Below are 13,726 nucleotides of genomic sequence, written 5' to 3' on the forward strand. Positions count from 1 at the left end.
GTTAAATGAAGCACTGCATTATTACCTTCAAGCAGGATAATTTACTTTACAGATTATGAAATGAAAGGTGTGACTTATAACAATTTTGTTACATTAAACAAACACAAGCAAATGCTGCAAGTCTGTAAAAGGTTCTAAACTAACAGACAATTAGAACTTGAAGAAGCCTGTGATAAAAAAGACCAAACAGCCAGAAAGAATACAAAGAGAAAGCCCCAACAACCAAATTTGGAAGACAAGTAATTCAAATCTATCAGACAGGAAAGAGGATGGAAGCATGTGAGATGTGGAGCTGAATGGCAATATATCTACCTCACTATTAACGAGATTATGAAAGATTTAAGAATTGTCCCTTGCCTCACAGCTGTGTCAGCAAAGTGCAAAAGTGAGATCTCCAGTTCTTCAGACAGGAAGAAAAATCTCCTTGTATACATAGAAGAAAAGGGTAGTAACATATCTTACACTGAATAAAAGGGAACATCTCTTTAAAAAGAAAGATTAACCGCAAAAATATTTAATAATCTGGTACTTTGCAAATTCATCTGGAGTTTGAGAGATACGGTTCCATGTCCCTCCTCCAAATCAAACCAAGTCAGAAATTTATTTCCTGCATGCCTGCGGAGTGCCTTAACATTAAGCTGTTACGTATACACAAGTATGCAGACACACCTACGTCTAAGACATGTTTCAGGATGAATGCTGAAAAAAATGAACTAGGCAAGACCTGCGCAGAGGGTTTGATTAGGGAATCCTTTTGGGAGAAACCTTGTGGGATCAGGACCTAAGTGGACATGCATGCTGGCAAGGTGTCTGGCTGTCAGTGAAGATAGTAATGCTTGGAAATTGGGCTGAATGCCTGAAGAGATAGATGTTGGAATGTTCTAATGGATGGGCTGCAAGAAGTCTTGTTTATGACACCGTCAGTATTTGAACACTACTGTTCTCCTATCAGCCCCAAGCAGGGCTTTGGGAAAGAAAAAAACAGTATCTGGGTCTTGGCTTCACAGTTTATCCAGAAGGGTAGAACTTTGACCATGCCTTTGACCATTTCCAACTGACTTGTCTGAGTAAACCTCCACTCAGTATGGCTCTTTTTACAAATCTTACAGGAGGTGACTCCATACAGAATCAAACTCCTGTCCCTCACATTCTATGCTAGCTGAACCAAGGTTAGCTCAAACCAACTCCATATACCTCTGTTAATACCATGCTGCACCTAAACTAACTGACCACACAAGTGTTCTTGCCTGCACAGTATCCTCAACCATCCTTGGGCACTGAGCTAAGTATGCCACGAGGTATAGCTGTTACATACACAACAACAAGGCCCTAGCTTGATGCCTCAACCTCCCTCCTGCACTTCATTAGCAACACGGATGACTATTAATGAATTCATCACTCACCTCACTCACAGCTCCTAGCCACAAGCACTTACTAAAGGATAACAATTTTCTCTAGCAGTACTTTCCAAAATTGTTTCATTTCATGCCGAAAACAAGACATGAGTATAGGAGTGCGTCTGTGTGTCTGTGATATTGCAGAGCCAGGTAATTAGGATACTTGGCACAGGAGACACTAAGGCTTAACTCCTTTCCAGCTCTGTGTGATCTAATTTTGATCGATTTCCAAAGGCAGATCACACACACTCGGGCAAACCAGAAACTTGAACTTGTATGTTATGCACTTCAGGACAGGATGCTAGCCAATAAACTACTTTTATTCCCAAGAAAATAGTATATTCCACTGAAATGATGCCCAAAAATAAACTGGCAAATATGACAAGAGAGGGAATACTGCACAGCCGCACAGCCACTAGCTCAGCATGTCAACAAAGCAGAGGCTAAAACAAAGGATGTGTGGTATGAACAACTAAACATAGTGGACACAATATTCTGTATCTGACAGGTGGCCGCAGCGGGATGGTAATGAAAATGTTGGCAAGGAAAGCACATATCCCTCATGCAAATTGAGCACAAGCATACTTGCACCCTGTTTGTGTCTGAGAGACGTGGCACTACTCAATAGTTGATGTGGCCAGCATTGGTGATGCATATTGAGATTGCTAAGTAGCTTTTCTGGTGCTGTCACTAGCAGAAATTCCATATTCTTCTTTGATGTATGAGTTTCAGCTGCTGTTTTGGGTCTGTTTGCTTCTGTTGTTCCTGGACTGCATTTCATCTCACTCCTGTTTGTTATTTACATCAACAGGTTAAATAGCATACACAATATGCTTTCACCACTGCACTCCTAATTAACTTTCTTCAAAATGACCACTGACAAACGCTAGTTATTTTTGCTAACAGTTCTACTCATTAAAATCAAGAATAAATTCATCTGCAGTCAAGAAAATTAACATTCTGGATTTTGTCAGTGAAAATGCATTTTAAACTGTATACTCTGCAGCTCAAGTGTTTTCAGCATTTTTCTCAGAAGGCATTAGCAAAATCCAACTGAATATATCTTTGTGCTCTGAAACTGTTGCTATGCTGGTAGCTTTTTAACTCAAAGCAAAAGATAAAGCTCAGCAATTTTTCTATGCTAATCTTGCATACTGCGTATTTATTAGAAGAGATGCTGCCATTCCAGCATCACAAAAATTACTAGTTAGGAAGGGCTGGATTCTTATGCTCTTACTCATCGAAGGAATAATTTGCTCAGCAGTGTGGTTAATTTCAATGCTACTATTCCTTGATTAAGACATGACTCAACATGACTGAGGTTACTTTAAAAAGGCATTGTGAATTCTAAGCGTAAAGATTGTTTTACAGGTAAAATAACTTATTCTAGAGATATTTCTTCTTCTGTTTTTAAATAATACCACAACATGTAATTTACTGTACCAAACTACAGGGTGATTTTAGAAGTATTCTACTAATACTTATATAAAACAACAGGAAAGCAAAAGAACATTTCCTCCAGGAATCTGAAGTATTTGATATTTTTCTTACTCATGGAAACTTAATTTCACTACATGGAATAGTGCAATAAAAATGTCACATATCTTATTAATGCAAACAAATGAAACTGCCTTTTTAGAGCATGAACACCATGGCTTAAGTAGGTGGTAGACAGTTCAAGAGAAAAAAAAGCAATGTAGTGCTGGTGCAATTACAATCAGTCATAAGAAGTTAAACAATAACTTTTTGTATTCATAAAATATCAAAAAGAAAAATTGTAGAAGGAAAAACAGCCTTAGGGCAGATTTTGTTACACAGAAACAAGACCTTCCTACTCTCTATTTAAGATTTGGTACTGCAGCCAGTTTTCCTTACTCACACGAACAAAGCTGCAGAGGTCAAAAAGCCCCCTTGCAAAAGGCAAGTGAGCAGAATTTGCACAAATGCCTACTGCCTTTACTGTGACAGTAAATAACAGGCAGCAAGACTGGCCCACTCCCCCAATTCCAATTTTAACAGCAGATACATGATTAAAAACCCGTAAGCTTTCAATGTCAAGCAAGACTTTTAATTTACTCATTTATTTGGCTTTTTTTAGTTTTTGTTGGGCTTTTCCCCTATTTGTTTTTACATTTTAGAAGTGAGTGCAGCTTCATTGCTCTTAACCACTCTGGCAAATGCAGAAAGTTCTTCTATACCTGAGGTATAATTATTTGCCTGTCATTATGATGTATGAGTTTCGATCCCGGCTAAATGGAACAGTTGAATCAGGAAGCCACGGCAGCCTTACCTGCGCCAATCACACGCTCAATTTTAATACAAGAGGCATCTAGCTCCTTGGCGAATTGATGGACAGCTCTATTTGGGTCCTCGTAGGTTTCAGGGTCAATGTAGGTTTTGGTGCCTGGAAATTTAACTGTAATGATGTAAGAAAGCATGACTGTGATAAAGCAAAAGCACTTATTGTGCAGTCAGCCCAGGAATTTCATTATGCAGAGTGCTCCTTGGAAGAGTGAACCTGTTTCCATGCTGCCTGAGTCAGAGACGCTCTGAGAGGCAACCTTAGTTTTAGGCATCATCTGTAAGCATGCTGACACAAGTATACACAATTCCATCTCTGAAAAATGACTAACACTAGCATCTGCATCTCCTCTTGAACTGAAAGAAGTAATAAATATTAAATAGTGCTTAATGGAATAAAATGCAAGGGTTGAGTGGGAGTAAAAACAAAGCAGGGGAAAGGGTGTAACACCAGCAGAGGAGGTGAAAGCTTCTTTTCTGTGTAAGGACAGCTTATCCTCCTCACCCAGGATGTGTAAACAGCATTTCTTCATGTTACTTCCCTCCTTTAGTGGGATTTGAAAGGCTCCTCCACCCTCTTGAATTTCCTCAAACTAGTGACTATAATATTGTTTGTAGACAGTGGCAACAGCACTTAGAAATTACATCCTCAGGTAGGTTTCTTGCACCGTAGTATGAACATGAAAAACACTTGTAGCCAGCTTGTAAAGGCACAGGAAGGGAAAGTGGCCTCTGTGGCACGATTATGTCCTCTCTCAAGCCCCTAAGTGAATAATATGCAGCAACTTGTTTTTTGCTCATTCTTTCTCCATGCTTAGTGCAACTCAGGCAGCATAGTGCTCTGGCCAGCATGCAGTTTTTTCCCTTAGTTTGCTGACGATTCAGGTAAATTAATTTTTGCTCTTCTGGTCATAGTACAAACTCCCGGTGATAGTAGAGCAACCCTGGAAATCAATTAATCAAGCAATTTTTATGAAATAAATTTGCTCACAAGGATTATACTCTTGAGCTTTAATTAAATCAGTGAATTAAAACTCAATATGAAAATGCCAAAATGTTGCTCTGTTAATTGATATATTGATATACAAGAACAGGATCAAAAGTCAATATAAAACATAAATAATTTACAGTTGCTTTGTCTTATTTTAATTTAACAAAAAATATATTAAATTTGAAAATATATTGAAAAAGAGCTTAGCAATCATGTGTATCTATGTTTTAGATGGTATTAATGACCTAAATCCACAAAACATAAGAAAAAAAAAAACCCTAGAGAAATTGTTCCAGGAATATAATGAATTTATAGCCACAGAAATTATTCAAAATGTTACCCAAATGTTGTTATCTGTCACATCATGTATTTAAATGGATGTTTCTTTAGTTGTATTGGAAATTTGTATGCTGTAATTTTTTAAAATTATAAATATTTATGTCTTAAAACCAAAAGAGACTGGGCAAAATGAGAATTAAGCAGTAGGTTGACCTCCAGTAGTAGTGCTTTAAGGCAAGGAGATGGAGAAGGAGACATCCTCTTGTGTTTGTGATAAAGGGCCTGGTTTGGAAGTAACCTTGTGAATCTCAAGTGGGCCTCTGATGGTTCTTTGTTCAAGCTGTCATAAAACATTTTGACAGGCCAAGGCTATCCTGGCATAGCAACATGAAATAATGCTGGCCTGCATTTGCAGACATTGTTAGATGAAAAAGGGAGGAGGAAACCAAATATAAATCTGAATTGCTTGACTAAACTCCTCCATTGTACTTGTATCTTCAAGTGTAGCACTTGAGGTCACAGAGAGATGAAGGGAACTGAAATGAAATATATGATAGTCCATTAAATGCACTGCTTTAAAATCTGTTTTAAAAAATGTTTGCTTGTAAGTTTTTGTTCTAAGTAAGTGCTTGTTGTAAGTCACATTTTTGAAAATCCAGTCTGGTACCTCAGCGCAGAAGAATGTTGTCTAGATGTTGTGGAGCAAAAGGCCACTGAACTGGTGTTCACAGCTCTGTGACCAAGCTGGTGACCACAGCACTGGGTTCCATCTCATTCTGTAAATGGCTATCAAATGAAATTAAATACTACATCTACAATCAACAGACGATGAAAAACTAGTTTGGCAAGAAGTGACTTATATTTGGTGCCATGATTTAATAAGAAAGACTGTGTATGCTCAACGTTCAGACTAATTTGCTAAATACCCAGATTTCTTGAAAGTAAAATGAGGGAAAAGAACACTTATAAAATCTCACCAGTTCTGGATCAACTATTAATTATTAAGTAGCAGCTTTCATATTAATGAATTTACACTTTTACTGAAATTAAAAAAAGAATGTTACCAAAAACAGAAATAAGAAATTATTTAGTTAGCATATCCCTTTTCTTTATACACTGACATACGAGAATACATAGTTGATCTTTTCCTTCAAGGACATAACGGGAATTTTAAAAGCAAAAGGAGTAGCTCTTCTGGAGATGTGAAAAGCTTATAATGCATTATGAGAGGCAAATATCAAATCCATCACTCCCAGAAGAGTAGCATTTAAGTAAAATGAGATTTTTGACAAATTCTTTAAAATACGCTGCACTGCGAAGTGCATGATAAATAATTCTTATCTTATTATTCTTTTCTACCTTTCTTGCACAGTTTATGAGTTGATTGACTAAAGCTGCAATGATGTCACTACTTAGTTTGACACTCACTGCATTTAAAGAATTTAGGTAGCCACACACCCAAACTTAAGAAATGTGGTCAATTTCCAGCTGATTTTTTCAGGGAAGAAAGGTAAAACCGAACCTTGATCTGATTTTGAGTGGAGCTTTGGCTAGAACTATTCCTTTAAAGAGAAATGCATTGAGAACATGCTAACAATTTATGACTAGTGGCTACTTAATTTTCCATGTGACATTACTTTCAGATAATAGCTCATGATTTTAACATATATAAAATAAATCCTATTGCTTTCATAAAAAAAAAAATAATAATCTGAGGGATTAAAGCTACAACTTCAGTTACTGGTAGACAACAAAGACTAATTACCGCACAGCATGACTAAATGGAAGTTGTACTAATATGAGAGTGACCAGGTATGGGAGAAGACTAGAAACCCAGGCATTGTTCTGTGTCAGAATTTATGTTCAGTTTAATTCTGTGATTTTTTTCAATTATGGTTGCTCAAAATAATTTTGCAACTTAGTTTACCACACTTCCTGAGTTAATGACTAATTTGAAAAGAAATTAAAACATTCCTCTCTCCTTACATTTTCAATTGTCATCAACCCAAGAAAGATGTGTTTTATTGAGTTTTCTCAGGGTTCTAGTATAAGTTGAGATGGTAGATGTGATTTTAACAAGAGAGGCTTTAGGTACTATTCTTAGCTAGGCAAGTAATTCTAGATCACAGAACAGTAATGAAGTGGTTGACCTTTCTCTTCATATTAAATATTCTATTTTTAAGGCCATTATGTTTTATAAATATTGATGGTACTGTATTCACAGTAGCAGAAAACAGCTTTTGAGCAAAACAGCTTCATTTTAGGGTGATGCAGTGACTCACACTTTCTTAATCTGAAATTTGCCTGAGGTAAGGATCAAATAGTCACTTAGGCAAAGGTCTCTTGAATACTGCACCTCAGAAGGGATCATTAGGACAATGTGAAACATGTATTCAAAGCAACCAAAAGAAAACAAAAAATGCAGAATGAAAACAACAGTATATCATAGACATGTATAGAAATAAAACCATCTGTGTGAGCAATATTGACTGTAATCTGCGTTCTTTTTGTGTAGGTTACATTTTTACAGTGTTTAACTTCCCACTTGCTACTTACATAGCATTTTTGAATTTCCTATGGCATTATCGTTCATGGAGTCTTGGTTTAGTATTGTCTACACTATTGCAATTGGGAATTTTTGAAAGGGGGGGGGGGGAAGCAAAACACTTACAATGAAAGTAAAGTTCTTCATCCCCTTCTTGATCCGCTTTGCTATAGCCACAATGCCTGAAAAGAAAGTAAAACATCAGTTCTACTGGTAAATAATGATTTACTTCTCACATCTAAAGTCCTGACAAAATCAGTTCTGCAGGCTGGAATTTTCAGGCACTGAGCACCTAACTGCTGTAGGCCCTTTGAAACTTTCACCTGTAATTCTATTGACAGCAGAGTTTTAAATAAATCACGAACAGTTACAATCAAAAGGCTTTTGTATCAAATACCAGTTGGGACAGGTCCTAGAAAAAAATTCTAGTTCTGGTGAAAGGCTTCTATAGATAAAACAGAGGATTAAAGAACTTGAAAGTAGAACACTGTTTTACATGAGGTTATTCTTAAACTTACTGCTGTGTCTCTTTTTCTTGAATGTAAAGTCATTTAAAGGCTGATCAGATAAAGTGTCAGACTTCTCCATGTGAGAAAACTGAACAGAAAGGGAGACTTTGAGGAATACAGGTAAAGAACCTGCTAGGGGTTCCTTTTACAGCACATTTACATAGGACAAAAAGAACATCTTGATATAAGTATCTTGCCAAAGTAAGAGGAAAAACCATATAATTGATAATGGGATTTAAATGAAAATTGTTCTTACTAATAATTATTTCTGTTTCAGTTTTGCAAATTACTATCCAGGTTCGACTGTGTCTCAAGAGTTCACAAGAGTGGTGTCAGGTGTGCTTATGTCCATCAAAGATGCAATACCTTCGTCCAATGATGAATCCAAACACCATGAAGACCAGGATGATAGTTCCTGCCACAGCAACCACAGCTATGATAATAACAGGATTCTGTTCACTGGAAACAGCTGTGGCTACAAAACAGAGCACAGAGCTGACATTAGTTAAAAATTAATCCCTACAAAGGGACTTCAAAAATTTAAGTCAATCATCATGAATTGTAGATGTTGTAGACTGCCTTTGTCTGAAACAATTACATTGATAAAGTTAGTCTAAAGAAGGGCCTCTAATCGAAATTCAGCTAAATGCTGTGTGAGTTAATGACTGTCTACATGGAATAAAAAGAAGCCGAGCTGGAATTTCCTTGGCCAAAGTGGTACAGCCATTAGCTGAAAGCCAGCACCACTAGCATCAGTCACTTCCATTACCTACTACTGCTTTGCTGCCTTCTGTTTTGACTCCCTCCTAAAAGGGAAGTCCTGGATATCCCTGTAAGGAGGAATGGTAGGATAGTAATCCCTAACTCTGCTCCTAGCCTCCCCTCTAAAACTCATTGATATGACTTTGATGGTTTCCAAGGAAATAGTGTCTTTAAGAAAAATGTTTGAGCTGAAACACTATTAACACAGATTTCCTAGGTAGCATATTTCAATCTCTTACTGCTATTAATCATTGTAAATGGCTATTATTACTTACATTTGTTTCTGTTAGCAACAAAAAGGTGCTTCCACATTAATACAAAATGGAATTCTCCATGCTTCAGAGAATTTTCATGCTAAAATATCCACACATTATTGCTCTTTTTTATTCAGATATGCCAATTCTATTAATATATGCAAATATATACATGTCACATTAATGTAAACTGAGGATGTAAATACTTAGCCTGAGAAACCTTGAGGCTTGTTAAATACATTGCTTGCCTGATATCTAATAAGGGTGGCCAGGTACTCAGACACATTAAATAAGCACAGCTCTACTGAACTCTGTGGAGCTGTACTGGTTTATAACACTGAGGATCTAAACCAGATGACTAGAGGATGAGACATCAGGGACCGTGGAACTGAGAGTCACCTGGAATCACAGAATCACAAGATTATAGAATCATTTAGGTTGGAAAAGACCTCCAAGATCATGTCCAACATTTGACCAAACACTACCATATTAACTAAACCATAGCACTAAATGCCACTTACAGTGGCACTTGGAACACCTCCCTGGGCGGCCCATTCCAATGCCTAACCATCAGTTCAGTGACAAAATTCTTCCTGATATTCCCTGAAGAATCTTGAGGCTCTGTCTTCTTGTCCTGTCACTAGTTGCCTGGAAGAAGAGACCGACCCCCACATTACAACAAGCTCCATTCATGTACTTTTAGAGAGTGATAAGGTCACCTCTGAGCCTCCTTTTCTCCAGGCTAAACAACCCCAGCCCCCTTAGCTACTCCTCCTCAGGTTTGTGCTGCAGACCCTTCCCCAGCTCTGTTGCCCTTCTCTGGACATGCTCCACCAACTCAATGTCCTTTTTAAAGTGAGGCGCCCAGAAGTGGATACATGACTCAAGGTGTGGCCTCACCAGTGCCAAATACAGAGGACCGAGCACTGTACTAATCCCACTTGTCACAGTATTCCTGAAACAAGCCAGGATGCCATTGGCCTTTTTGGCCACCTGGACACACACTGGCTCATGTTCAGTTAGCTGTTGATCAGCACCCCCAGGTCCTTTTTCACTGGCCCACCTTCCAGCCACTCTTCCCCTGGCCTGTAGTGCTGCATGAGATTGTTGTGACCCAAGTGCAGGACTCAACAATTTGCCATACTAAACCTCATACAGTTGTCTTTGGCCCATCAATTCAGACTGTGCAGATCCTTCTAGAGAGCTTTCCAACCCTCCAGCAGATCAACATTCCTGTCCAACTTAGTGTCATCTGCGAGCTTACTGAGGGTGTCCAAATCATCAATTAGGATATTAAAAAGGACTAGCCCCAATATCGAGTTTTGGGGAACCCACTGGTGACCATCCACCAGCTGGATGTAGCACTATTCACTACCATTCTCTGGGCCTGGATATCCAGCCATTTTTTAAGCCACCAAACAGCGTACCTGTCTAAGCCATGGACTGCTAGTCTCTCCAGGAGAATGCTGTGGGAGTAAGTATTGAAGGCTTTACTGAAGTCCAGGTGGACAACATCCCCATAGCAGGTAACTTGGTAATAAAAGGAGACCAGGTTGATCAAGGAGGACCTGCCTTTCCTAAGCCCATGCTGGCTGTGCCTGATCCATTTGTTGTCCTGTATGTGCTGTGGGATAACACTCAAAATGATCTGATCCATGACCTTCCCTGGCACCGAGGTCAGGCTGACCTTGGCCTGTAGTTCTCCAGATCCTCCTTCCAACCCTTCTCGTAGATGGGTGTCATATTGGCCAATCTCCAGTCATCTGGGACCTCAGCCTTTTCATTATCCGTGGTTACAATGTTGTCCTCCACATCCAAAAAAAGGATGGAGATTTTCCTTGACCCTCTTTTTGTTTTTAATTTATTTATACAAACACTTACTATCTTTCACAACAGTGGCCAGATTGAGTTCTAGCTGAGCTTTCACCTTCCTGACTTCTCTCTACATGACCTAATAACATCCTTATATGCTTCCTGAGTTGCCATCCCCTTTCTTCCAAAGGTCATAAACTCTTTTTTTCCCTGACTTCCAGTGAAAGCTCCCTATTCAGCCATGCCAATTTTCTTCCCCACTGGCTCACCTTTCAGCACACAGGGACAGCCTGTTTCTGCACCTGTAAGACTTCCTTCCATGTCCTCCTGTTTGTTACCCATACTGTGTGAACTGGTGTAGATGCACTTCAGCTGGACTGATTTCACCCCCAGCACTGGCACACCACCCCTAGCCTCACATCTAGTGAGCCTGGTCTTATCCCCTTCTCCCTTCAAACCTAGTTTAAAATGCTGTCAATCAGCCCTGCAAACTTACGGGTTAGAATCCTTTTCCCCTTTTTAGACAGGTGAACCCCATCTGTCTCCAGCAGGCCTGGGGCCACATAAACTGTCCCACAATTGAAATGCAGCCAACAGATGAACAAGAAGGAAACAAAGGAAACCAAACTGATAGCTGATTAACTAAATTAATGATATGATAATATGGTTAATTGCTGGTAGTGGTAACTGAACAGGAATGTCTACACCAGGATTTATGAATTCCACAAAATTGGGTTCCTGTTACAGACTTCAGAGGTTCCCATAGAAACAAATAAACTAGTCTTTTCTTGGGAAAAGTGAGCCAATCAACATCATTTATTTTTTCACTGATACTGACCTGTACCAACTGTTTCCCCCCAAAATAACAAACTCCTTGTTATACTACATAGATTTAGAATAGTCTGCACTGGAGGCAAATCACACACACATGCATATACACACCCCTCTAATTTTATTTCCTGAAGAAACTTTCTAATTTTTCCATCTTCTCTCTAATGCAAGCAAGGAAGATCACACTATTACTATTACTCTTTAACTAAAAAGAATGAATGCTTATCTTTGTATAACTATAACTTTCTGAGATACACAGGTCAGTAGGATGCTACTGTAGACTTCCCTATATCCCACTCGTGCAACTTTTAAGAAATAAGTGGTGACTGTCTTGTGCAGAAGCGTAGGGGCATAAGTCATTCAACTCAGTTCCTGCAACATATCTAGGCCATCAAAACAGACAATCCTAAGGAATGTCAAACTTCTGCAAAATACAGCATTTCCTTAAACTGTTCCCTTCTCTCTTTGAACTTCAGTGCAAACCTCACTTGGAAGTGATGAAGAAGCAGCATCCTGTCATAATGGCCAGGGTGTGAAGCTTCATCTATCCAAGAAAGTTTGGAAAAATCCCCAGCCCAGCCTGTCACCTAGTCCAATAGCCAAGATGAGTGCATGGAGGCTGACATATGTGAGTGGGTTGCTCTACATAACTGCCTCACATATTTTGGCTACTGGCACATTCTAGAATCAAGCAGATGATGTTTTTTGGGCTCTGGAAAATGTTGGGGACATGGTACACTGGCCAACTGGTAAGACAGGTGGGATGCAATGTATGATTTATTTTTATATCTTTAAAAAAAAGGTGTGGGGGGGGGCCTGACTGTGGGCACAGTCTGATATAAATTCGGTGACAGCAGTCTAAGACATCTGCCTCCATTCAGGTACTCTGCTGCATCTCTCTTCTGTGTGATTAACTCAGTCTGCTGGTGTAAGGGTGAATCAGAAAACAGCTTCTGGAATGGTCTCTGTGGCTTGGCAGAAATAAAGATGCTAGAGTGTTCTTACAAGAATGATTTTGGGGTGGAGAAGGTCTTTTCAGAGGGTGCATGCATGGCTACCTGTCACTGGCAATGCCACAATAGGGATGACAGGGAATCAGCACCAGGACACCTCACCTCTGCTCAAACAGTGCTCAGCCTCAGAGGGTGACACAGGGAGCTGGTACTTGAGCATTCAGCTACAGCTGACACCTCATCTGAGCTATAAGATGTGCATGTCCAATGCACAATGCCTAATTTAAAGGAGTTAAATTTAAACCAGCTTTTAAGTACATGGTTGTAGGGATGAGGAATAGATTTAAAAAAGGATATCAGTTGAAAATGCTGTGCTGCTGCTCCAACAACCTTTTCTCACTCAAGCAATCTGAAATGCACGATCTTTGGAAAAGAATTCTTGGTGAAGCTCACCATGAAATCTTCAATGATAACTAGATCCATGTATGCCAATCACTACTTTCTTAAGTATTGTGCTTTATGCCTTGTATAAAAATTTGTAATATTGTTATTTCAGACTTTAGAGTTCAATTTTACACATGCATATTGCTTCAATCTTGTTTGATTTAAACTGATTCGTAGAAAAAGGAAAAAGCAAAGACTTCATGCCAGGTTTTGTCAAGTGCTTCTACTTTAAGAGTGAGAGCTGTAACAAAGTCAAAGATTGGACTCAATGATCTCAGAGGTCTTTTCCAACCTAATTGATTCTGCGATTCTATAAACGAAAAAATCTACTTCAGTTACAAAAAGCAGAGGATCATCTTTAGGTCCACAGGCTACAAATCACTTAACTTGACTTTTAAATACTTCAGTGAACCAAGAGATAGAATTGACACTTAAGTGATCTTTTATAGATTTGTGTGTTTTTCCAGAGGAACTTCTGCTTCTAATAGCCAGCCAACAAAAAAATACAATGACCAGAGCCATTGATTGATCTGTGGCAAACACAATGTAGAATAGAAATAGTCTGCTTTTATAAAGCATGTTTACTTCATAATTTTTAATATTTTTCCATAAATATCTATGCAATACTCAACATGTATGGTATGATCC

At 38.7% G+C, this 13,726-nt stretch overlaps 1 protein-coding gene across 2 annotated transcripts in view; it reads right to left on the reverse strand.

Annotated features, from left to right (window-relative positions):
• Positions 1 to 1,092: 1,092 nt before the first annotated feature.
• LOC121673394 (ephrin type-A receptor 7) overlaps positions 1,093 to 13,726 on the reverse strand; it is a 137,904-nt gene continuing 125,270 nt past the window's right edge. The window contains exons 8-10 of one of the 2 annotated variants that reach the window (XM_042046683.1): positions 8,389 to 8,497; positions 7,640 to 7,695; positions 1,093 to 3,801 (exon numbers count right to left, since the gene is read on the reverse strand). In XM_042046683.1, coding sequence (XP_041902617.1) covers positions 3,665 to 3,801; positions 7,640 to 7,695; positions 8,389 to 8,497 — 302 coding nt within the window. In that variant the 3' untranslated portion in view covers positions 1,093 to 3,664. Of the gene's footprint in view, positions 3,814 to 7,639; positions 7,696 to 8,388; positions 8,498 to 13,726 lie in introns of both variants that reach the window. The other variant, XM_042046682.1, reaches the window with a different exon arrangement.

The sequence above is a fragment of the Corvus kubaryi genome, unplaced genomic scaffold (assembly GCF_017639235.1).
Source record: "Corvus kubaryi isolate FWS band 111438036 unplaced genomic scaffold, C.kubaryi_AGA036_p1.0 65379, whole genome shotgun sequence".
Classification (NCBI taxonomy): Eukaryota; Metazoa; Chordata; class Aves; order Passeriformes; family Corvidae; genus Corvus; species Corvus kubaryi.